The sequence below is a fragment of the Antechinus flavipes genome, chromosome 1 (assembly GCF_016432865.1).
Source record: "Antechinus flavipes isolate AdamAnt ecotype Samford, QLD, Australia chromosome 1, AdamAnt_v2, whole genome shotgun sequence".
In the NCBI taxonomy this organism is placed as follows: Eukaryota; Metazoa; Chordata; class Mammalia; order Dasyuromorphia; family Dasyuridae; genus Antechinus; species Antechinus flavipes.
This window is the reverse complement of record NC_067398.1, coordinates 216,725,283-216,748,789: the sequence shown is the minus strand read 5'-3', so window position 1 is coordinate 216,748,789 and position 23,507 is coordinate 216,725,283. Positions and strand designations below refer to the sequence as shown.

At 35.3% G+C, this 23,507-nt stretch overlaps 1 protein-coding gene across 1 annotated transcript in view; it reads left to right on the top strand.

Annotated features, from left to right (window-relative positions):
• Positions 1-6,214: 6,214 nt before the first annotated feature.
• Positions 6,215-23,507, top strand: part of PRPSAP2 (phosphoribosyl pyrophosphate synthetase associated protein 2) — a 55,009-nt gene continuing 37,716 nt past the window's right edge. The window contains exons 1-4 of the mRNA XM_051996690.1: positions 6,215-6,451; positions 20,069-20,187; positions 20,388-20,540; positions 20,933-20,985. Coding sequence (XP_051852650.1) covers positions 20,422-20,540; positions 20,933-20,985 — 172 coding nt within the window. The 5' untranslated portion in view covers positions 6,215-6,451; positions 20,069-20,187; positions 20,388-20,421. The remainder of the gene's footprint in view (positions 6,452-20,068; positions 20,188-20,387; positions 20,541-20,932; positions 20,986-23,507) is intronic.

The window sequence follows — 23,507 nt, the reverse complement described above, 5'->3', positions numbered from 1 at the left end:
GAGGTTTCTCAAAAGAATTTTTAGACTCGACCCATCTTTTAAGTCAAGGGGCACAGTTTATTATAATTGTAACTCCAATTGAAGAGGGCTAAGTTCCAAAAGAATTTAGCAGGAATTAAATTTATATGAAAAAGTTGGAGCAGGTGCTTCATATTACTGATATGCTAAATTTTATGGCTTACAGAAGAATTTGAGGAATGGTCTGCTATGCTCATTATTATCTTAAAAACTTTATCATAGACCAAGAGATTGTTATCTGACAGCCAGCAATATTTGTGAAACTACAGCACTCCCAAAGCCAGATGTTAGGGTTATTACTATATCTCCCCTAGAAGCTGCATCCCATCATTCTTACACCTTAGTCCCCTCCAAATAATATCATCGAATGGCACTAGTCTTTATGTTGTTCCTTGAACACAAGACTCAAACCAGGCTAGGGCAATTTAGGCTTTTCTTATTATCCAACGCCATCTCCTCCAAGAATCACTAGAATGCAGTTGGTACTGATTGAGGAACCCAAATCTTCTAAACTTACATATTTATAAGCCTGACTCTAAGGCTAAATATGTTTATTTTGGGGTTGCTGCTTGGTCACCTGTGATCAGGCAAAGAAGCATAAAGCAGAAGGGCTAGTCCAGAAGCAAGCAAGTTTGTCTAGTTCAGTCCCCTGATCAAGTTGACACAAGGAAATAAGCAGACAGGATGCTGAGGTAGATGCCAGGTCATATGGGAAATCCCCGAGTTAAATAATGCCATCTAGAGAGTTGAAGGAAGAGACAGAGAATGGATAGTTTTAAATTTTTATTTTATGGGGGTTTTAGTTTATACATTTTTTTTTTTTTTACATATTTCCATATGAGTCATGTTGAGAGAGAAAAATCAGAAGAAAAAGAAAAAAAAAGAAGAAAAAGAAATGAAAATATTATGTATTGATCCATATTCAGTCTCCATAGCTCTCTTTCTGGATATAGATGATGTCTTCTATCCAAAGTTTATTGTAATTGCCTTGGATAACTGAATTGCTGAGAAGAACCAAGTCTATCATACTTGATCATCACACAATCTTGTTGCTGTGTACAATGTTCTGCTGATCCTGTTTGCTTCACTCAGCATCAATTCATGTAAATCTTTCCCAGCTTTTCTAAATGTTCAGATGATTTCAGAAAGGCCTGGCGAGACTTACATGAACTGATGCTGAGTGAAATGAGCAGGACCAGGAGATCATTATATACTTCAACAACAATACTATATGACGATTAATTCTGATGGACCTGGCCATCTTCAGCAATGAGATGAACCAAATCAGTTCCAGTGGAGCAGTAATGAACTGAACCAGCTACACCCAGCGAAAGAACTCAGGGAGATAACTAAGAACCATTACATAGAATTCCCAATACCTATATTTTTGCCTGCCTGCATTTTCGATTTCCTTCACAGGCTAATTGTACACTATTTCAGAGTCCGATTCTTTTTGTACAGCAAAATAATTGTTTGGACATATATACTAATATTGATTTAATTTATATTTTAACACATTTAACATGTATTGGTCAAACTGCCATCTAGGGGAGGGGGTGGGGGGAAGGAGGGGAAAAATTGGAACAGAAGTTTTGCAATTGTCAATGCTGTAAAAGTACCCATGCAAATAACTTGTAAATAAAAAGCTATTAAAAAAAATAAAATAAAATGCTATAAATTGTCTTAAAAAAAAAAAAAAGCCTGTATTCTCCCCCCCAAAAAATAAAATAAAATTAGCCTGTTCATTTTTATAGAACAATAATATTCCATTACTTTAATATACTATAACTTAATCAGCCAGAGAATGGAGTTTTTAAGTTTATTGATCCTTTCAAAATCCATAAAGTGGATTTACCTAACCAAGTCCAGCTTTGATCAATTCTACCTCCATTTCAGCTTTCAGGAGGTGAGGAAACCAAGCAAATCACCCAGAATTGATGAATCATCAAAAAAGTCAGTTAACAAGTTAACAAATCTGGTAGAGTCAGCACATTTCTCCAGATTTGTCTAAGGAAACTCAGTCTACTCCATGGTAGGGCCTGTAAGACCATCTCTGCAAATACTCCATGGGATACATTCCAGTTATACTTCCAAGTTGACAGCAAACTATTGTTGATTACTCTTAATCTGGCCATTCAACATTTTTTTAATCCATCTAACCAGACTTTCATTTGATCCACATATTTTCATCTTTTCTATAGAAACAATTTTAAAATCTTGGTTAAATATATCTACTGTATTCCCTTAATCTACTAGTTTAGTAATTGTCAAAAGAAATTAAATGTTTAATCTGTTTTTGATACAGCTAGAGAACCTTTTTGTGATCATTATGAGTTTCCTTTTTTAGAGGTTCATTAACCATCTCTTTAATAATCCAATCTTGAATTTTTCCTGGACAAATCCACTGGTATGTAGTTTGTAGGCACTATTATCAACCTTTTTATTAAAACCAAAATATGTGATCTCTTTAATTCCTGTAATGCCTCTCTTGTCATCCAAGAAATGGTGGTTCAGAAATCACATTAACATGTGATTTAATATGAATTAATATTCAGAGGATCATAGTGTTATGCCACAGTTTTCTTTAACTGTCCTGACTCAGTTTCCCTATCTCAGTTACCTTAACTGTTCTGTCTCTGACCCAGTAAAACTAAGGATTATTCGCTCTCGGGTTGTAAATTAGCAAGATAAAAGAGTAGCTCTCCTGACTCTTTTAGGGATTTACAATATTCCTTTAGAATATTCCAAGATCAACCCATGATATCTTTACTTCTTTGTCTCTGGAATTTTTAGGTTTTATGGCTTCCCCTCCCTGATAAAAAAACTTTCCCTCCCTTTCTCTTCTTTGTCTCCAAAAAGGTATTTAAGAAGTTGGGGTTCTTCCATTCATGGCTGGAGAATGGCATCTGGCAGCTGTATGCTGGACGCTGGATTCTTTGGGTCCTCCAGCCCTGGGACCAATATGGATTCCTTGGTCCCAGTATACTTATCTCTGTCTGACTGGATAATCTGAGACATGAGTCCTGTCCAGTCAATCTTACTCTCCCATTAATAAAATATTAAACCTCTCTAATCTCTCTCCTGCCTCAGTTTCTCCGGCATTACAATTGATGTCTAGATTGAAGAGACCTCAGAGGCCACCTGTTCCAAGCCCCTCATTTTCAAGGTTTAGAGATGGAAAGGACTTGCTTTCATCTAGTTTAGTGGTTCTTATTTTTTGTTTGTTTGTTTGTTTAGAGTACAGTGTTCTTTGCTGAGAAGAATTGAGGCACAGTAAACATTTTAGTTTGCAATAAAGATTACTAGTAGTTGGGCCTCCAGATCAAATTTTGGGATTATTTTGATTTTCCTTTTCTTCCCCCACCTCCTCTTTCTTTACCTCACCAGAGCTCCCAATAGAGGAAGTTACTTTTTTGTCTGATGGAGGTTAATTAATTTTATTTCTGCCCAGACAGTTCATAACATGAACTATAAGCTCAGAAGGAGCTGAATTGGTCGTAGAGATCAAAATATAATTTCTAATTTATGATTTATAAAGTGCATATGTGGAGAACAAAATTTAGCTGCTCAACTTTTGAAATTCATACTTACATACCTTATAGAAAGAATCACTGATCTAACTACCAAACTATATATATAGGGGCAGAAACAGGTCCAAAGATTAATCGACTTGCCCAATGTTACCAAGAAAACAAGAAGCAAATCAGAATTTGAACACAGATCCTCTGATTCTAAACCTAGTACTCTATTTATTCCCAGCTCTTTGGGGGAGGCTAATCTCATTAATATAGATGAATATGCCTGAAGTACTGAAGATTCCATTTGTGCTCCTGCCTCTGTTACTATAGCTATGATAATTGTATAATCTTGGTGAAAGGTGAAAAACAAAACAAAACAAAACAAAACAGAATTACCTTTACTCTCAAGGACCAGAAAAAGATGACATATTTACCAGTAAAAAGCATTCCAAATAGAGAGCAAGATTTGAATAGAAGTCACTTTCGGTATTTGTTCATTTTCTGCTTTTTCTTTTAGTACTGTTTTAAAACGTTCCCTATTTAACATTTTTCAAATGTCCTGAGTTTTACCTGGAGGGGAAAATCTCTGCATTATCTATCTATCTATCTATTTATCTTTCTATCATAGTGTTGAACTCCAGGAAAGACTCTTGGTCTTAGTGCTATTTCGTTGTATTCCACTATGCCATAAAAACCAAATCAGGAAGAAATGCACAGGCTGAAACAGAGGGGAAAGAAAGAGATAGAGATCCAAACAGCCTAAACATGTGGACCACAGAAGCAGCTTTGAAAACCACAATGCAGGATTACATCAGCTCTCCTTTCGCTACAAACGTTTATCACCATCATCTAATTTAAGACTATTACTACCATTTTACTTCTTCCAGCCAAAGAATATTCCATATGTTAATGCTATATGAATCATCAAAGTCCAAATCAAGCAAAATGCAGTTTGTGGCCTGCTCTACATAGCTTGCTCTACCAATTGCTTCCTTTGTAGTTCCGTTGAGGTTGAGAAGGAGGGATCCCAAAAGTTCCAGATCCGTGATGAGAAGTGTCTCAAAAGAATTTGCAGGCTTGAACCCATAAGGGACAAAGTTTATTAAAAGGAATGTGAAGCTATTACCAAGCAGACGGAATTCTAAGAGAATCCAATAAAGAGACTGAAGGAAGGAGATACACTTATACTGCTTCCAGTCATAGATAGGTTAATTCTATGCCCGGAGGTTAAGTCTAGGAAGTAATCTCCATATAAATTAGGGGTGATCTTCTGATAGATTGGGAGTGCTCAGTTTCCTGAGGTAGATTCCAAAATCAGAAGACCAAAGACAGGATGCGGGAAAGATTCCTTTCTAGATTCCCACCCTCTCCTAGTTAATAATGCAAATTGCCCTTTAACTCACAAATCCTGGTCCCTTTGAATTCCAATAGAAGATCTGACCTGTTCCCAGCCCCACCCAGATATGAGCCAACTTTGGGGCTACATCAGAAAGCCCCTTGAAAGCCCCTCCAGCTAAGTCTCCTATTATAAAAAGGTCACCCTGGGAACCCCTCTTTGCAGAGATTCCAAACATTCCAAACAGAGAGGCTACCATGTGAAGACCATCTGTCCAGTGTCCTCCTTATCTCTACCTTCACCTATACTTTAACTTTGCTTATCTAATAATAAACCTCTTTTATCAATCTAGCTCTCTGGGCCAATAAATGCTTTTATTGGGAAATCGCACCGCTACTAGACCCACTTGCGCCGAATCTGTACCCCAAACCTGCCACTACTTAATCCTAATTTCATTTAGGTACCCCAAAGCTAGACCTCAACAGAAGCCCCAAGGTCAGGGGACCCCCAAATCACATTACACCTGCTCCATGAAGGATTTGTATAATACAAATCACTTCTACTTTCTTTGGGTTCTTTTTTTTGGGGGGGGGAGGAAATCCATCATAACTCCAAGGGGAAATAACGCATTCTTGACCTTTTTGTGTCATGGACCCCTTTGGCAGTTTAGGGAAAATTACAGATTCCTTCTCAGAATTAAAAAAAAAAAAAACAATCTTAGGAAATACTACATTTTATTGAGAGGTCATTAAAAAGAATTAGGTAACCCCTTCTCCCCCCATACAAGTTTAGAGACATCTGAAATTTATCCACAATCTAGATCCTACGGATCTAGACAGCCTGGTGCACCTTGTGTACACTTTGATCAATTTGCATTTCCAGACTGTGTTTTGCTCTTTTTCTGTAGTACAAGATGTTGTACTAAGGGCAAGTATTATTCAATCCCAGCCAAACACTCTCCCTAAACTCCTCCCACCTCAATTCTCAGCATCCCTGCTCCTCATTCCTTCCCTTTGCTTTTGCTATGAAATTTCCTATTTTCCTTGTACTCTCTGATCTTCATTCTCCGTTCTCCTCTTTCAGAGTCACTTATTCACTCTTATCTCCAAGAGTTCTTTGCTTCTCCCTCCGGCTCTCCTTCATTTCTCTCCCAATTCTTCCTCCATCCCGTCTCTCCCAAATGCCCTCCTACCACCCCTTCCAGGTTCCCTCCTTGACCCGCCCCCTCGAAGCCCCTCCCCTTCCCCTTTCCAAGTACCCTCTTCAGGCCCGCCTCCAGCCACAAGCTGGCCTCGCGGTCAGCCTCGCGACAGCCTCCGGCCGGCGCTAGGGGCGGGGTTTCCTAGCGCCCTGGCCCCGCCCCTGGGTCTCCCGGAGCTGAGCCGGCGCCACTCACACACTCAGAGCCGCCATTTTGCTGCTAGAGTCGCCAACTGAGGACCCGGTGCTTTCTCGTTTGGGTGGCGGCGGCTCCAGTGGCGACCGGCGGCTGCAGCTGCTGGTAGCGGGGCCGGTTCGGGGTGAGGCCGGAGGCTCGGATCAGCGAAGGCAGTACGAGGAGGAGCGGCCGGGCGGACAGGTGACTGGCCGGGTACCGGGACAGGTGCGGGTCCGGGGCACTCCCTCCCCAGCCGACTTACTACCCCACCTCCATCTCCCCGGGAGGGGATGGGGCCGAGGCTGCTCGAGATTCTCCATTCACTGGAACTGAGAAGAGGAAGAGAATTGGGGGTGGGGGGGTCCCTCATTGATCAAGAAAAATGGAGGGGGACATTGATTTACTAGAAAAGAAGAGGCGGGGGCCCTTCAATTCCTAGAGAATGTGAATAGGGGTCCCCAAGGCAGGGATGCCCCACCCCCTGCATCTAGAATCGTAATGGCTAGTATTTGTATGACTCATTCAGCACTTTCTCTGGGGGCGGGTTGAGTGGGAGGGAGTTCCTTGCTCCTGGGTACACACCCCCCTCCTTGCTCCTGGGCGATATACCTTTATCTTGGAATTGGGACCGATTTTCTCCCTAGGTAAACCCTGGGGGAGTAGGAGATTTGATTCACTTTTGTATTTTGTATGCCCTGCGGGCACGAAGGAAATTCTTAATAAATACATGTTGATTGGTGGATTAGAAGGTTCTAGGTCCAGAATTTTTACCTTTTTAATATTATTTACCCTTTTGGCAATTTCGTAAAGATCCCCTTCTTCAAACAATGATTTTAAATGAAATTATATTACAAAGGCTATGCAAGGTTTAAAAAACATTTAATACAGTTTATCTCATTTGATCCTCACAGCCACCCTGGGAGGTAGGTACTGTTATTATCCCTATTTTTACTCATAAGAACGCTCATTTGACATATTTAGAGTCACCCAGCTAAAGAAATGTCTGACCCCAAATTTGAAGCCAGGTCTTCTGACTTCAAGTCCAGTGCTCTATGGACTGAGCAGCCTACCTTCTTTTTAAACTAGTTATATTGAAATAGTTTCTAACTATATTTTAAAGTAATTCACAGAACCCTAGTGCTAGGTAATAACTTGACAATGTAAAGTCTTGAGAGATGCTCCCTGAGCCCTGATTACCATTTCACCCTTGTTGATTCCCTCCAATATTGTTTTTAGGTTTGACTTTGGACCCCAGTAACTTTCTAGATAGATTGCTAAGTAGTGCAGTGTATAGAATGGCAATGGATTTAGGAACCAGACTGACTTCAGTTGCTTTTAATGTGTACTGTAACTTTTTTTTTTTTTAAGTTTAGTCATGGCTTCTCCATTAGCGCTCAGAAGCATTGTTAGTTATACTGATTAATTCAAATTAGTGAATTAGCTAGGGAAGGCAAGGACTGAAAACAGCCAAAAACGGTAGCATTTTGATGTTAATTTGTTAATATGAAGAAAGATGTTTTTATTTTCTTCAGTGCTGTTCTCTAGCATCTTTTGTGTGGGATTCATGATAATAATTGTTATGGCTAAAGAATTCACCAACTGGCCAGCTTGCTGGAAATAAGCTGCTCATACTTAAGTAAAGTAGGTATTTAGACAGCATTCATAATCTATTATCTTTAGCATGTTTGAAGCCTTTCCAACAAGGTAGAAATTGCCATAGACTGTTCTTCAATAATATAGCCTTTGAAAACCCAATTATTATAGGACTTTGGAGGGAAAGTTTGATAATAATAACAGTAATAATTATTGTATATAGCAAACAAATGCTATCTTCTGTGTTAAAGAGTTGTGTGATTTTTGTCATACAGTAGATAGTGGGACTATATTATTCAAACCAATTCAAGTCTAGCATTTTTTCACACTGCTTTGCTATATTTTGATTCTAGAAATTCTTACTCTCATATTACTTTTAAATACTTTTGTTAGGTTTTTATATTGTAGTTAGAAAATTTATTAAGTATCTGCTTACTTTGTTCCAACTACTGTGTCAGGCTCCAGAGAATAGCGACAAAAAAATAAGAAATTGTTTCTTACTGTGAATGTAAATGATACAATTTACATTGTAGCAGAGAAACAACTTTACACATAAAAGTAAATACAAAATATATACAAACAAAATTGAAAGTAATCTGAAGGGACATTAGCAGTTGGAGAAGTAGCAGGCATTTGAGCTGAGCATTTATTGGAGCTAGTGACTATTTTTTCCCTTTTACTTTTTTATTGATGCCTTTTGTTTTCTGTTTTTGTTTTTTTAATGTCACATTCCAGAATATGACTATTCTCCTATGAGTTACATCTCTTAAATTTTTTATTATGAAGTTGGCAAATATAAACAAGAATAAACAAATATACAATATACAATATTACATATTATATACATATATACAATGTACAGTCTACAAAGAATAACGAAAGAGAAATATATCTAAAATTGAACTTTTGTTTTATATATTGTTTTGTCATACTATGTACAACTTTTAGAAAGGGGAAATAATTCATATTTAATGTAATTCCCGTACTGCTCTGCTAAATGTGCCTTTTCTACTTATTTTTTTAATGATTAATCATTGATGCTCTTTTCCATCTTTTCTGTCTTTCATTCCCTAACAAATTCCTCTTCCCTCTTCCCCACAAGAATAAGTCCCTCCCATTGTAATATTAAAATACTCAAAACAAATGCAGCCATTGCTATGTCTAAAAATGAATCTCCTTCTAATCCAGTGCCTCTCTGTCAAAGGGTGAGAAGCATGATTCATCATTATTATTTAGGTGTAGTAATGGGTCATTTTGTTGATCATTGTTTTTAAGTCTTTCAATTGTTTTTCTTTATGGTGTTGTACTTTTATAATTGATCTCCTGGTTTGTGAGCCGGCCCTTATAATATAGATTTAAAAAGAAAGACATCAGAGCACTTAAGCAAAATTAACTATTTGTGTGACAGTGTATGTAATACTTTACATCTATATAATTAAAAAATGCTTAGTTTTACTGGTCTATTTAGAATTGTTAGAATCTTGTATAATTTTCTTGGTTCTGCTTCGTTCTCCATCAGTTTGTCTTTCTGAAGCATTTTGAACTCTTACTATGTCTTGATGGTTTTTACCCAGATAGTATTGTATTAAATCTTTGTATGTCGATTTGTTTAGTTATTTTCTCATTGATATTCAGAATGTTTTGTTTCCAGCACTTTGCTACCCCCCAAAAAAGTGACACAGCCCTTGAGAACTAAGATCTAAGGACCCAACAATGACTTTTTAATATCTGAGAGACTTTTCTTTCATTGACCATTGAGTGTTTACCTAGCAATGGGATCCCTGGGTTAGAGTCTGTGATCATTATAGTGACCTTTTAAAAAATTTAATTCATAATTTCCTTTCCAGAATGGTTGGGCCAATTTGCAACTTTACTAACAGTATATAAGTATATTATGAGCTAGGAATTCTAAAAAGTAGAGCTGAGGTGTGGAGAAAATGCATTCTACACATGGCAGATAGGAGACGGAATGTTGTATATGAAATAGGTAGTTTGACTGGAACAGACAGTTAAAGAATGTATTATATAACAATCCTGGAATGATAAGACTGGATCAAGAACATGAAGGGTTTTAAGTGCTTAACAGAGAAGCTTGTCTTTTAATTTAAAAGCAATAAGGCAACCACTAAAACTTTTTGAATAGAGGGAGTGATATGGTGAGACTTGTGCTTAGGAATTTCACAGGCAACTATCTGGAGCATGGATTGGAGAGGTAGTAGACAATGTAAGGAAATCAGTTAGAAAAGCTAATGGAATAGTCCAGTTTAGGGATGATGAGGATCTGACCTATCAGTGACTGTGTAAGTATAATGGAAAATAGATACAATGAAAAATAAGTATTGGATTTGGTATCTGAGGACCTGAATTCATATTTCACCTCTGACTCTTACCATCTGTGTCACCTTGGGCAAATAACTTAACCTCTTTGGGTCTCAGTTTCTTCATCTGTAAAGTGAGAGGGTAGCATTAAATGACTTACCCTTCCAGGTCTAAGCCATGAGCAAGGATAGTGGTATCCATTACAGAAACAGACATATAGTTTCAAGGGGATGCTGGGGGTGCGAGTAGAAGAGGGTTGAGTTCTGTTTTGGTTGTGTTACATATTGAATTTGAGATTCCTGTTGGACAATTCACTTTGAAGATTTCAAAAGGCAATTTAGTATGAAACTTGATGTTGGAGAGGGACTGGATATAGAATGGATAAATAAGTAAGTCATCTGCAGAAAGATAATAAATAAACCCTGACAAACTGTTGAGATTACCAAAATGTTGTAAAGAGAAAAGTAACAGAATCTTGGGATACAACCACTGTAGGGGATGGAATATGGATGTTGCTGTAGAAGAAATGAAGAATTAAGCAGTGAGAAGAGGACTACTACCAAGCCACATTCTATCATGAAAATGCAGAGAAAAGAAAATATTTAGGAAGAAAATGATCAGCAATGTTAAATGCTGTGAAGAGGTCAAGAAGGATAAAGAGAGAGAAAAAGCCATTAAATTCAGCAATTATTGGTTTGTAGAAAGCAGTTTCATTTGCATGATAAGGTCAGAAGTCTGATTAAACGAGATTGAGTGGGAACTAAATAAGATTAAAGAATACAAATAGCTTTTTGAATAGTTTATGAAAGGAATAATAATTTGAGGGGGATGGTAGGATTAAATAAAGGGTTTGGTGTTTTGTTTATTTGGTTTTTTTTTTTTTTGATCCTGGAGGAAATTAATGTAATTTAGGGAGAAATCATAGCTTTAAGAAAAGATTGAAGGTGGGAATAGGAGATAGGGCTACTATAGAGAAAGCGGGGTTACCAAAGTTATAAGGTAAGTTATTGACCTATGAGACTGTAGACCAGGTTGGCTGGAGCAGAGAATGTGTAAAGGAGAGTAATGCTATTTCTATAACCTACCAATTGTCTGTTTTGCATCCATAACATCTCACGTTTTTTCTCAGTTCACATAATCTCTGGTCCTTACTCCTTTTGTTCTGGACTTGTTCCCCCTCTTCCCTCACTTGGCTCTGGAGTAAAGAGAATGGAGGTTGAAATCCCACTTATGGGTGGCAGTAAACTTGAAAGATTTAAAAGAATGATAGTGTCATTGACAGAAATAAGTTTAGAAGAAGGTGGGTTTAGTTAATAAGTTTAGATAATAAGTTCTATATTGGATATGAGTTTTGTTTGTTCTTATTTAAATAAAGAGTTTTCAGCATTCATTTTTAAAAATTTTTCTTCTTTTACTTCCCCCCATCCAAGACAGCAAGCAATCTGATGTAGGTTATATATATATATATATATATATATATATATATATATATATATAATCATTTTAAAACATATTTCCATATTAATCATGTTGGGAAAGAAAAATCAGAACGAAAAGGAAAAACCAGGGGGAAGAAAATAAAACAAAACAAAAAAATCAAAATAATATGCTTTGATCTTCATTCAGACTCCATGTTCTTTCTTTGGAAATAGATGACAATTTCCATTCTACATCTCTTGGGCTTGTCTTGTGTCACTGTATTGCTGATCATAGTTGATCATCACTGCACATACTGAGTTTAAGGTGGCTCTGGGATATTCAATTTGAAATTTCCAGGAGACTATTGATAAAGAGGAATTGAAGGTCCTGTAGACACTGGACATAGATATATAGATCAGTGAGTGATTTGAGAGGATTACTAAACCTATAGGAATTGATGAGGTTACTGAGAGAATATTGAGAGAGAAGAGCTGCCCTGTCTTCATTCTGTACACATTATAATTACATATAAATAAGAATCAGGAGAACTATTTACATAATGACTTTAATGATGTAAAGGACACAATTAGATAAGTATATTTTCTGTTTGAATTTGTATTCTTCAACCACAGAGACTTTAACTTTTATCTCTAATTTATTGTTTATCACAATGTATGGCACATACTGTATAGTTAGTACTTTGTAAATATGTGCTCATTGAGTTTAGTCACCTAGTTTTAGAACTTAAAAGAATTTATTATTATTATCATCAATGAATATGAATATAAAAAACAGAACAGGAAAAAAGAAAACTGTATATGAATATTTTGTACAGCTTATTTTTTTAAAGGTGTTTATAAACAAGAAGAAGCATGGTGAAGTGGCTAAAGAATATTCCCTAGAGTTCTCTGTATCCTCTCTGTTTCACTTGGTGATCTCATCAGTTCCTTTGGTTTCAGTTACCAGCTGTATACAGAATCTCATATCGACTTATCCAGTTATAGCTTCTCTCAAAAACTTTACTTTCCCATCTCCAGTTGCCTTCTGGACATCTCAAAACAGATAGAACTATAGGTATTTTAAACTCATCATGTCCAAAACTGAACTCATTTTTTTTCCTAAACCCTTTTCACTTTCAAATTTCCCTATTACTAAAAAACAATTTCCCTCCCCCCCCCAAAAAAAAAAACCCATGAAAAACTACTGTTCTTAAAAAAAGTAGGGAAATTTGCAAAAAAGGTAGGTAGGTATAGAGAGAAATATAACATAATTTTTTACTAGACATGGTAAGTTCTAGATGCCTGGGGAAATCCAGTTCAAAATGTCTAATTGGCAGTTGGAAATGAAAGCATGTGCTTTAGGAGCAAGATAGAGATTGGAGAAAATTTTCTGTGTAGAGGTGATAATTCAAGCTGATGAGATCACCAAGAGAAAAGAGAAGAGGATATTTACAGAGCCTTATATATCCAGAGTTGTGATCAGGAGATTAAAAACTTTTTGTTTTATTTATTGTAAGTGTTACTTTTTTCCATTTACATTGTTTTTATTGTGTATATTGTTTTCTTCATTCTCTTTCACCTTTGCATTAGTTCATGTAGATCTTTCCATGCTGTTTTTACCACATTGATCACCTCTTACAACTTCTCTCTTAATTCTAAAGGAATAGAAGTTACATAATCATGGAGAAATTTTTGATATAAACTCATTATTGTATTTCAGGGTTTGAGAGAAAAGGATTTTCTACTTGAGGGAGATATCTTAGTGAATCAAGAATGTTTATTTCCATGAATATTGCTTGTCTTAGCTGATGAGGGTATGCTTCTGTTATTATTGACATCTCCTGAGCTTATTCTCCATATTCACCCAACATTTACTTGAAACTTTCCCTTAAACAAGCAGGAATTACTTTTTAAAAATTACAAGCTAGAGTTTTGCATAATTGAATTAGCTTGGGACGTTTCAAAATGATACCTGTAGAAAGAAAATTAGTCATTATGCTGATTTCAAGAAAAATTGAGTGTTTCCTATATACAGTACGGTAACAAAAGATAGTGCTTATTTTGGGAGTTTACTGTCTTAAGAAAAAGGATGAGTACTTTCTATTAAGTATAAAATAATCTCTCTCTCTCTCTCTGTCTCTCTCTCTCTCTCTCTCTCTCTGTCTCTCTCGCTCTCTCTCTCTCTCGCTCTCTCTCTCTCTCTCTGTTTTGCTTTCTTACCAAAGCAGGTTTCACCTCTGAGGTTTTTAGTTCAATCTGACTAGACTTATTAAAGCAACTCCTGTATGCAAACTCTTTCTTTGCTCAAAGAGTTTACAATTTGAAAAACTCCCAATTGTAGTTTCAGTTCTACTCCTTACCAGCTGTGTGACCCTGATAATGTCACTTCATCTCCCTGGGAAACTTAATTCCTTTTTTGTATTGAACTAGATGATATCCATGATTCCTTCAAAGATCCCCAAAATACTGTTATCTTATAATCTCTAAGAAAAGTATATCATAATGTCCACAATTCTTTTGCTGAGTCTTGCTATCATAGCTAAGCAAAGTAAACAATATAAAATAAAGAATAAAACTTAATTTAGCCAAATTATCAGTTCATCATTTAAAAGTAGCAGTGGTGAAAGTTATACACAAAGGCAATATTAAAAATAAATGTATTATTAAATAAGGAAGGAAGCAGAGTGTTGCTTAAAGTAGCATTTGTTATTTCAGTATACATAAGCCAAGCAGTGTTCATCACACTAGAGAGTTCAAGAATCTAGGATACTGAATACTATTTGTGACTCTTCTGACCATTTGACATCGTCATTTCTGAATAAGAATGGGAACACTTTCTGAACACCAACCATTTCAGACTTATTAAATTGATGGAAGCTTGAAAGTCATTTGACAATTTTCGTGTTTATGGAATATTTATGTTATATAATCGTAATAATTATAAGATCATAGCTGATTACAAGAATACTAGACAATTCATTTGGGAAGGTGGAGTAATTTGTTCAGGGTCACACAGCTTGTAGATGTCTGAGGCTAGATTTGAACTCTGCAGAATGAGTCTTCCAAACTCTACAGCCAGCACTATATCCATGGAACCACCTAGCTGCTTTCATCTTGACTCACTTCCATTTATTTGATAGTTATTACAAGACTGCTATTATGGTGTATAGTACTTTCCTGATTCTGTTCACTTAATTTTATATCAATTCTTATAAGTCTTTCTGGTTTTTCTGTAACTATCCTGTTAATCATTTCTTACACCACAATAGTATTCTATTGCTGTCATTTGCCACAGTTTGTTCAGCAATTTTCAGCATACCCTCAATTTCTTCTTTTTTTTTTTTTTTTGGCCACCACAAAAAGAGCTGTTATGTAAACATATAAGTTTTTTTTTTTTTTTTTGTGGTGAGCTTTTTCTTCTCAAAACACAGCCAGGTGATAAAAGTTCAGATCTTTTATTATCTCCAATATAGCCCAGTTAGCTTAGAGGCCTATCTCTCTGCTTGGTTCCAAGAGCTCCCTCCAAATGTCGCCAAATCCAAAGGTCTGGTCCTTCAGCCTCTGCCTCTGCTTTCTTCTGCCTCCAACCAGCACAGAGATGGAATGAATCTCTGAAATCTCGACTTGTAGCTTCTTCACTCTGAAGAACTTCTTCTGCCACCAGCCAGCCAAGTGGAAAATATTCTGCCTTGCCTCGGAGAGAGGGCTTCTGGCGTAACTCCGCTGAAATCTCGACTTGTAGCTTCTTCACTCTGAAGAACTTCCTTGACTGGCCCATTGAAGCTCTATTTATGCTAGTGCTCTCTGGCCCAAAGAGCTTCAAGGGAGGTATGAACTCATTGAACTCCAATGAGTAAAGGTGTGAACACAAGCCTTGTATTAATTAGTTCTACTTAGTACCTTGTTTCAGGTTCTGCCCAAAACATCTTCTTGTAAGATTAGATCAACTCTAATTAGTTAGCAGTTAGTAAGGATTCCAACATTTTTTGTTTGTTTTTTCTGTTTGGGATACAAGCCTAATAGTAGTTGATGGGGAAATTAAAGTATGCATATTTTTATAGCCCTTTGGGCATAGTTCTAAATTATTCTCTATAATGGTTGAGTAGCTCACAACTCTACCAACAACGCAGTGAGTCAATTTTCAAATGGTGGTTACCTCAGAGTTTTAATTTGCATTTTTCTCATCAATAATGATTGAGAATATTTTATCATAAATATTGATTTATTTGATTTATTTTTCTGAAAACTACCATTTAATGTCCTTTGACCATTTGTAGATTGGGGAATTGCTTGTGTTTTTATACATTTGACTCCGTGCCCACAAGGGACATAAGACAGGCACAAAAAGTGGCACTGCCCATGGTGAACACGCTGTTAGTCCCTGGCATAGATGGCTCTCTGGAGCCTTTTGCCAAAGTGCTCTGTCAGTATTCTCAGTCTGGGACACCATGGGTAAATCTTCAACTCAGAGACTCAGTTTCCTCATTTATGAAATGAGGGGTTCAGACTACATGGTGTCATGATCTATAGACTTCTGATATTGAAAGGAGGCTGGGGACTCTCCTGTTCTGAACACTGAATTCATTACAGCAGCCCTAGTTTAGAAAAGATAATTTTCCAGCTTGGGGGTTCTATTGCTGTCCAGCAGTCAAATCTGTAGTCCTAGATTTAAAGCTAGAAGATCTAGTACACACAAAAAATGTTTGGTCTTGATCTGGTCATCAGTAGGGAGCCATGGTAGTTTCTAGAGCAGGGGAATGGGGAAAAGTAGCATTTTGGGAGTACTAGTAGCACATAGAGAATGGAGACTTGCTCATGGTGTTTCCAGGGCTACCTCCAGATTCTGTTTCTTCATCCGGCTGAATAAGTTATGGTAAATGAATAAAAGGGAATATTAAATATTATTGTTCCATAAAAAATGATCAGCAGGCTGATTTCAGAAAAACTTGGAAATACTTGCTGAATTGATGCTAAATGAAGTGAGCAGAACTAGGAGAACATTGTACAGAGTAACAAGATTATGTAATGATCAACTGATGGAGTTGGCTTTTTTCAACAATGAGGTGAATCAAGGCTACTCAATTGATTTGGGATGGAGAGAGCCATCCAGAGAGAGTTGGAACAATGGAGAACAATAAACATAGAACAATAAACATAGTATTTTCACCTTCGTTGTTTGTTGGCTTATTGTTGTTTTTTCCTTTCTGATCTCATGCAGTATGAAGAATGTGGAAATATGTTTAGAAGAATTGCACATGTTTAACCAATATTGTATTGTTTTGAAGAGGGGAAGACAAAGTTTTGCAAAAGTAATATTGATAACTATCTTTGCAATGTATTTGAATAAAATACTATTTTAAAATATAAAAAAATTCCCAGTTTCTTGCTTTTCTTCTACTTTTGATTGCATTGGTTTTGTTTGTGTGTTGTGAAATAAAAATCTTTTTAATTTCATGTAATCAGAATTATCCATTGGACTTTCTGTGATCCTTTCTGTCTTTGTTTAAGTTGTTCTCTTGTTCCTAGATCTGATAAGTAAATTTTTCTGTTATTCCCCCTTCTAATGTACTTATTATATTATTATTTATGTCTAACTCATATGCCCATTTTTTTACTTTATCTTGGCATGTGGGGTGAAATATTGGTCTATGCCTAGTTTGTTTTTTTTAATCATAGTAGATTTTTATTTTTCAAAATAAATGCAAAGCTGTTCTTCAGCATTCACCCTTGCAAAACCTTGTGTTCCAAATTTTTCTCCCTCTGTTCCCACCTTCCCCCTCCCCTAGACAACAAGTAATTCAATATGTATTTAATATGTGCAATTTTATAGACATATTTCCACATTAATCATATTTCACAAGAAAATCAAGGTACATTTTATATTTTTTACAAATATTCTTCCATTTCATTTAAATTAATCAAATTTGTTGACCCATAATTGGACAAAATAATTTCTAATATTTCCTTTATTTATTGTAGGTTTTTAACTTTTTAGATATCGGCAATCTGATTTTCCTCCCTTTTTTAAACAAGTTGGGTAATAGTTTGTTTAAAAAAAAACAGAAACCCAGTTCTAATATTAAACTCCTATTTTTATGTTTAGTTGTCTGTTTTTTTTTTATATATGTAGCTTTTACTAGATTTTTCCATTGCTTTGCCCAGTAGTTTTTATTTCATTGGAAAAATTTTAAAACTATACATTTTCCCTTAAGGAATAGTGTAGTTGCATCCAAAAGTTTGGATCTGTACTTCATTATTATTATTATTTTCTACATAGAAATTACCTAATGTAGCTGTGATTTGTTCTTGAATTTATCAATTCTTTGGGATTAGTCTTCATTAAATTTGTCTTTTCCTCAAATGCCCATTATTGACCATAATTTGTTATTTTATTCTGAATTTAATGAACACTAAAAAAGAAGGGGAAAAAGAATATTTCTAGATAAAATATAGAACAGGAAGTTTTATTTATGAAAAATATGAGTCCATTATATACAACTTCCTTTTTTTAAAGTGCATAATAAATTTAGCTGTCCTTGAAATTTGAAATAATGTCCTGCTTGTGTTTCCTTTGAGATTTCCCATGTGGGCACTTTATCCTTATCTGAATTTTGGTCTTCCCTATCATCATGGTAACTTTTTATGGCTAATATCCTTTTCAGTTTCTTGCTCATTTTCCTTCTGTCTTTTCCCCTCCTATTTTGTGGCTTTTGAAGTCGAGCTCTATTCTTGAGGTATAGAGAGTACTGATCCAAACTTCTTGTGCCACTCTGTGTCTTGGTTTTTGAGCACAGGGGCCCCTTATGTTTGGGGTCTTGCTCACATCAGAGGATGATCGCCCTATCTGCTCTCTCTAGCCTGGTTTTCTGGACTGGCAGTTTGCCTTCTGTGCTGAGACTGAAGACTGCCCAATTGGTCAGCTCTGTTACTGAGCCAGGACTAAGGATCTCAGTTGTTGATCTGCTGTGATTAAGATTCTTTCATTGGCTTTCCTAGACATTGTTGAGTTGGGCTGAATACCCCTTTCACCCTAGTGAAACTGACCTTTCTTGAAGCCCTGCCAATTTATCTTGACCTATAGAATGGTTTCATTCTGTCAGACTGTTCAGAAGTTTGATTTTATGTGGTTTTTGAGGGAAACTGGGAAAGCTTGAACTACTTCATGGCTTGGCTCTGACTCTGGAACTCATCACTTTTTTCTTTTTTTCAGTTTAATAATAGGCAAAGGTCTGACTTTTTGCAAAATTCTGTTTATGTCCTTTCATACTTTTCAGAGGGAGAGAGAAAGAAAGGAGTAAGAATAGGTACATATGTGAGATCCCTTTTTTGCTATCCATTTCACCCCGTATTTCGATTAACTTTTATTTATCAGTTCTATGTCATTAGACATGGATGGGTGGAATGCATTAATGTCATTTTTCCTGTTTATCTTTTTTAACCATGATTCTTTGTCTTGTGTGAGATCATTATTACTATCTTTATTTTCCCTAAATTCTTAAGAAGCATATTAAATTCTGTGTCAGATTCTTGTTTTTACTTTATGTGAACTTGTGTTTCAAATGCCAGTCTTATAATCCATTGTTATCCTCTTTTTTATGGGTGAGTCTATCTTATTCCTGTTAGTATTTATAATGGTTAATTGTATATGTTAACCCATCATAACTTGCTAATTTTTTCTCTTTCCTCACCCCTTTCAATACACATTTATAAGGTAAAATTGTAAGGTAAAGTTGAGATCCTAACCCCTGGTTCTTATCATTTTTTTAATTCTTTTAAATCTTTCATTTATGTTCTGCCCTGCAAACTTGAAGTTTATTTTGCTAGCCACTACTTCTTCCACAGCTCTGGTCTCTTTCCTTTTATTAGCCCCTTTTTATTTTATTGTTGTTTCATTTATTTCAACACCAGCTTTTGGAGGATGGGGGTAGAAGGGGTGTGTGTTCAGAGCCTTCCTTTATTAGACTGAGATTAATAGTGAGTCTTTTGAGATGTAGTTTATGACACTGTTCCCAACAATCCTCTCCCCCTCCCCCCCAATGTGTTTATGTACTTTTCTACTATACTGAAGTATGAAAAAAAACTTGGTTCTTCCATCTTATTTCTCATTTCTTTCATAGTGTATTCCTTTCTCCCTCCTTTTTCTTATCTTTTAAAATAAACAAAGTAAAAATAAATCATACCTAAACCCTTTTTTTTGTTTGTTTTATTAATTCATTTTGTGACTTGAAGACAGTAAAGGACTATTCTGAATATAGTTTTCTCCCTTATTAGAATGTAAACACGTAAATGAAATTTATCTTTACAGAGTCATACTATTGATAAATGGCAGAAATATTCAATAAGTACTTATAAATTAAGTAAATAGTATGAGAAAGTGATGCTACGTATTTATCAGGTGATTTATTTAGATAACTCAATTCTCTATTTATGGATAAATCATTCCAGAAGCTTATTTTTGATTTTTTTCTATTTTTCATTGTTGATCCAGGAAGAATTTTGATGTTGGAGAATGACAGCAACTCCATTCCTTAATTCAAATACTTTTCTGCAAGATTTACATTCTACATACTGGTTCAATTGAGCTTTTCTTTAAGCTCCACTTTTCTTGTAAGTTTATAATTTATCCTTCATTGAATATTTTGAATATTGAGAAATAATAAAATTTTTGTATTGCAGACATGTAATGAATTTAGTAGTTCTAAAGTCCTGATGTATTTTCCACTTGGATTGATGATCATAATTTGTTATATGAAAATGCAGTATTTCATTACATATATTAACTCTAAATATATTACATATTTTTCCAGTACTCTAGAAATTGAAAAAAACAAGGAGGTTTTGATGTTTTGTGTGGCACCTTCTGAATTAGAAACCATCATGAATGTACCTAAGGGTGGCCTGGTGTTGTTTTCAGCTAATTCCAATTCATCTTGTATGGAACTTTCAAAGAAAATTGCCGAGTGAGTATTAAATTTGCTGTTGCTACCTATTCAACAATACCTTAAACAGTGGGTAAAGCAACATTGATATTAAGATTCAAATGACTATTTAAAGATAACATTTTAAAAGTTGATATAGTTATTGGTGGTATATTTAAATGTTATTGATTTATATTTCCAAATATTCTAACATTTAAGTAAAAAAAGTATTAGCATTGTCACTGTTTGGAAAACTTGTTTCTCTCATTAAAATTGACTTCATACATTATATTCCAATATAATTTTAGAAAGTTTGCTTCCCATTATATTTAATTTTATCAGAATTTCTACTATTTGATCTTTCATGGATTAATTTTTAATGGCAAGAATGAGCTTTCTGTTTGTTTTTAACTTTTCCCTTCTCTCTTTTATAGGAGGCTGGGGGTGGAAATGGGCAAAGTTCAGGTTTACCAGGAACCAAATAGAGGTGAGCTATCATATTCTGCTCTTATCCTATTAATTTCTCTGTGACATAGTTGATTGCTATGAATTTCTTTTGGTTTTATCATTGAGTTAGGCTCTATATTAATAACTGATTTGAATATTTTGACTCAGTTGGTAAGTCACTTCATCAAAATATGATAGCAATCTATAGGCATTTGTTAAATGGCTTTTTATGTTTCTAGTACTGTGCTGGGCACTGGAGATACAAAAACAAAAATGAAATAAGCCTCTGCACTCCAAGGACTTACATTTCCTTGGAGGAGACATGTACATAATTAAGTATCTGTGATTATTTTTTTTTTGAACCAAATATATAATTTCATCAGCATTGACATCTGTTAGTTAGGTACCTTCTTTACCAATGCAGATCAGTTCCTTCTTTGCAATTTATCTTACAGAGTTGCTTAGGACATTAAGAGATGCTATATTATAATAACATAGACCTTAAAGTTCTTTGAAGGTCTTTGAATCCAATTTCATTTTGTTGATGAAGAAACTAAATCACCAAGAAGTTAAATGATTTGTCCAAAAATCCATAACTAGTAAGTGTCTGAGGGGAATCTGAACTTAGTGGACTCTAGATTCATTGCTCTTTCCACTACTATGCTGCTTCCAATTTATTCATAAAGTAAGTGCTTAATTGGTCAGTTAACTGACTAAAATGACCTGTCAGTTTAGTGAAAATGCTTGAATCAATTATGCATTTAGTGAATTTTAGTCAATTATATTATTCTTTGTTCACCATTTTTACAACAGTTGCCACATAAATATTATGAAAATGTATTAACAAAATTATTTTTTAATATAGTGGGAAGATTTGGAATCAGAGGACCTGAAATTGAATCCCAGCTCTGGTATTTATTACTTTTGTGACGTTGGGCAAGTCACTTAATTTTTCTGTGCCCTAGTTTTCTTATGTCAGAAATAGAAATTGGGCTAGACAGTCTCAGAGCTCTATAAGTAATTTAATTTCCTCTAATTTAATTTGCTATTTTGTGGGAAGAGCCAATGATATTTTTTTGTTTTATTTTGTTTTTTAACAGGAACTGACTTGATTAGGATTTGTATGTGGCTGATTTGAGTCCTGTAATTCTGTAATAATCCTGTGAGATAGCAGATTTTTCCCAGCTAATTTTTTATAGATTAGGAAACTGAAGCTTCAGTGATTTGCCCTGATTAAGTCAACTAGTGTTTGTTTGTTTGTTTTTTTAAAGCTGGGTATATGAAGACAAGCATAATTGAGATTTTAAGAATAACAACTAGGAAATGGCACATAAAATCTTGATTGCTTACTGATACTTAAGCTTGTAAGGGAAACAAAGTTAGAATGAGGCAATAACTACTTCTTTAAAAACAGTTTTATCACCAAAACACCCTGAGTCAGGTAGGTAAATACAATAATAATCATAAGAAAGCCATAAACTTCAATAATTAGTTTGATACAAATGAAGCAAATATTTATAGAAGAAAAAATGTTTTTTCTTTATATTTGCACCTGTTTTTAGACCCTTTTTTTTTTTTGCAGTTTTCTGTATAATGAATATGTTCTAATTGCGTCTTTGTTCTTCATCTCTTCATATAGGTTTTTCTTTGTGTATTATTTCATATTTGTTGCTTTGTAACATAATAATATTCCATTTCAGTGCTATAACACAGTTTAACCATATATTAATAGTAAGACTCAAAATCTATTTCCAATTTTTACTTCAATGTGGAATTTTCTCCTGGTTATATAAATCACCTACTTAGTAATTTATAGTCTTATAGAATTGCTTGAAACACTGGAAAGGTGAAAGGAATAAGCATTTATATTGTTATTCAGTTATTTTTCATTCGTAGCTGGTTCTTTGCCACCCCATTTGGGGTTCTCTTGGCAGAGATACTGGAGTAGATTATTACTGTCTTTTCCAGCTCATTTTATAGATAAGGAAATTGAGGCAGAGTCAAGTTACTTGCCCAGGGTCACACAGCTAGTACATGACTGAGACTGGATTTGAACTGGAAAAAAAGACTTTTTGATTCTAGGCTTGATACTATCCATTGTACCACCTAACTGCTCCAAATATTTATATAGCATCTACTTGTATGCCAGGGACTATGCTTAGTGAGGTTTAACTAATATCTCATTTGATCCTCACAACAACCCTTTGAGGTAGTTATCCTCATTTTGTAGGTGAAGAAACTGAAACAAGCAAACAAAAAAGATGAACTGACTTGTCCAGGGTCACACAACCAAGTGTTTTATCAAGTCTTCTTGATCCCAGGCCCAGTGCACTATTCTCTATACCAGGGGGTCCTCAAACTTTTTAAATAGGGGGCCAGTTCACTGTCCCTCAGACTGTTAGAGGGCCGGACTATAGTAAAAACAAAAACTTTGTTTTGTGGGCCTTTAAATAAAGAAACTTCGTAGCCCTGGGTGAGGGGGATAATTGTCCTCAGCTGCCGCCTCTGGCTCGTAGGCCATAGTTTGAGGACCCCTGCTCTATACCATCTAAGTTTCCCTTG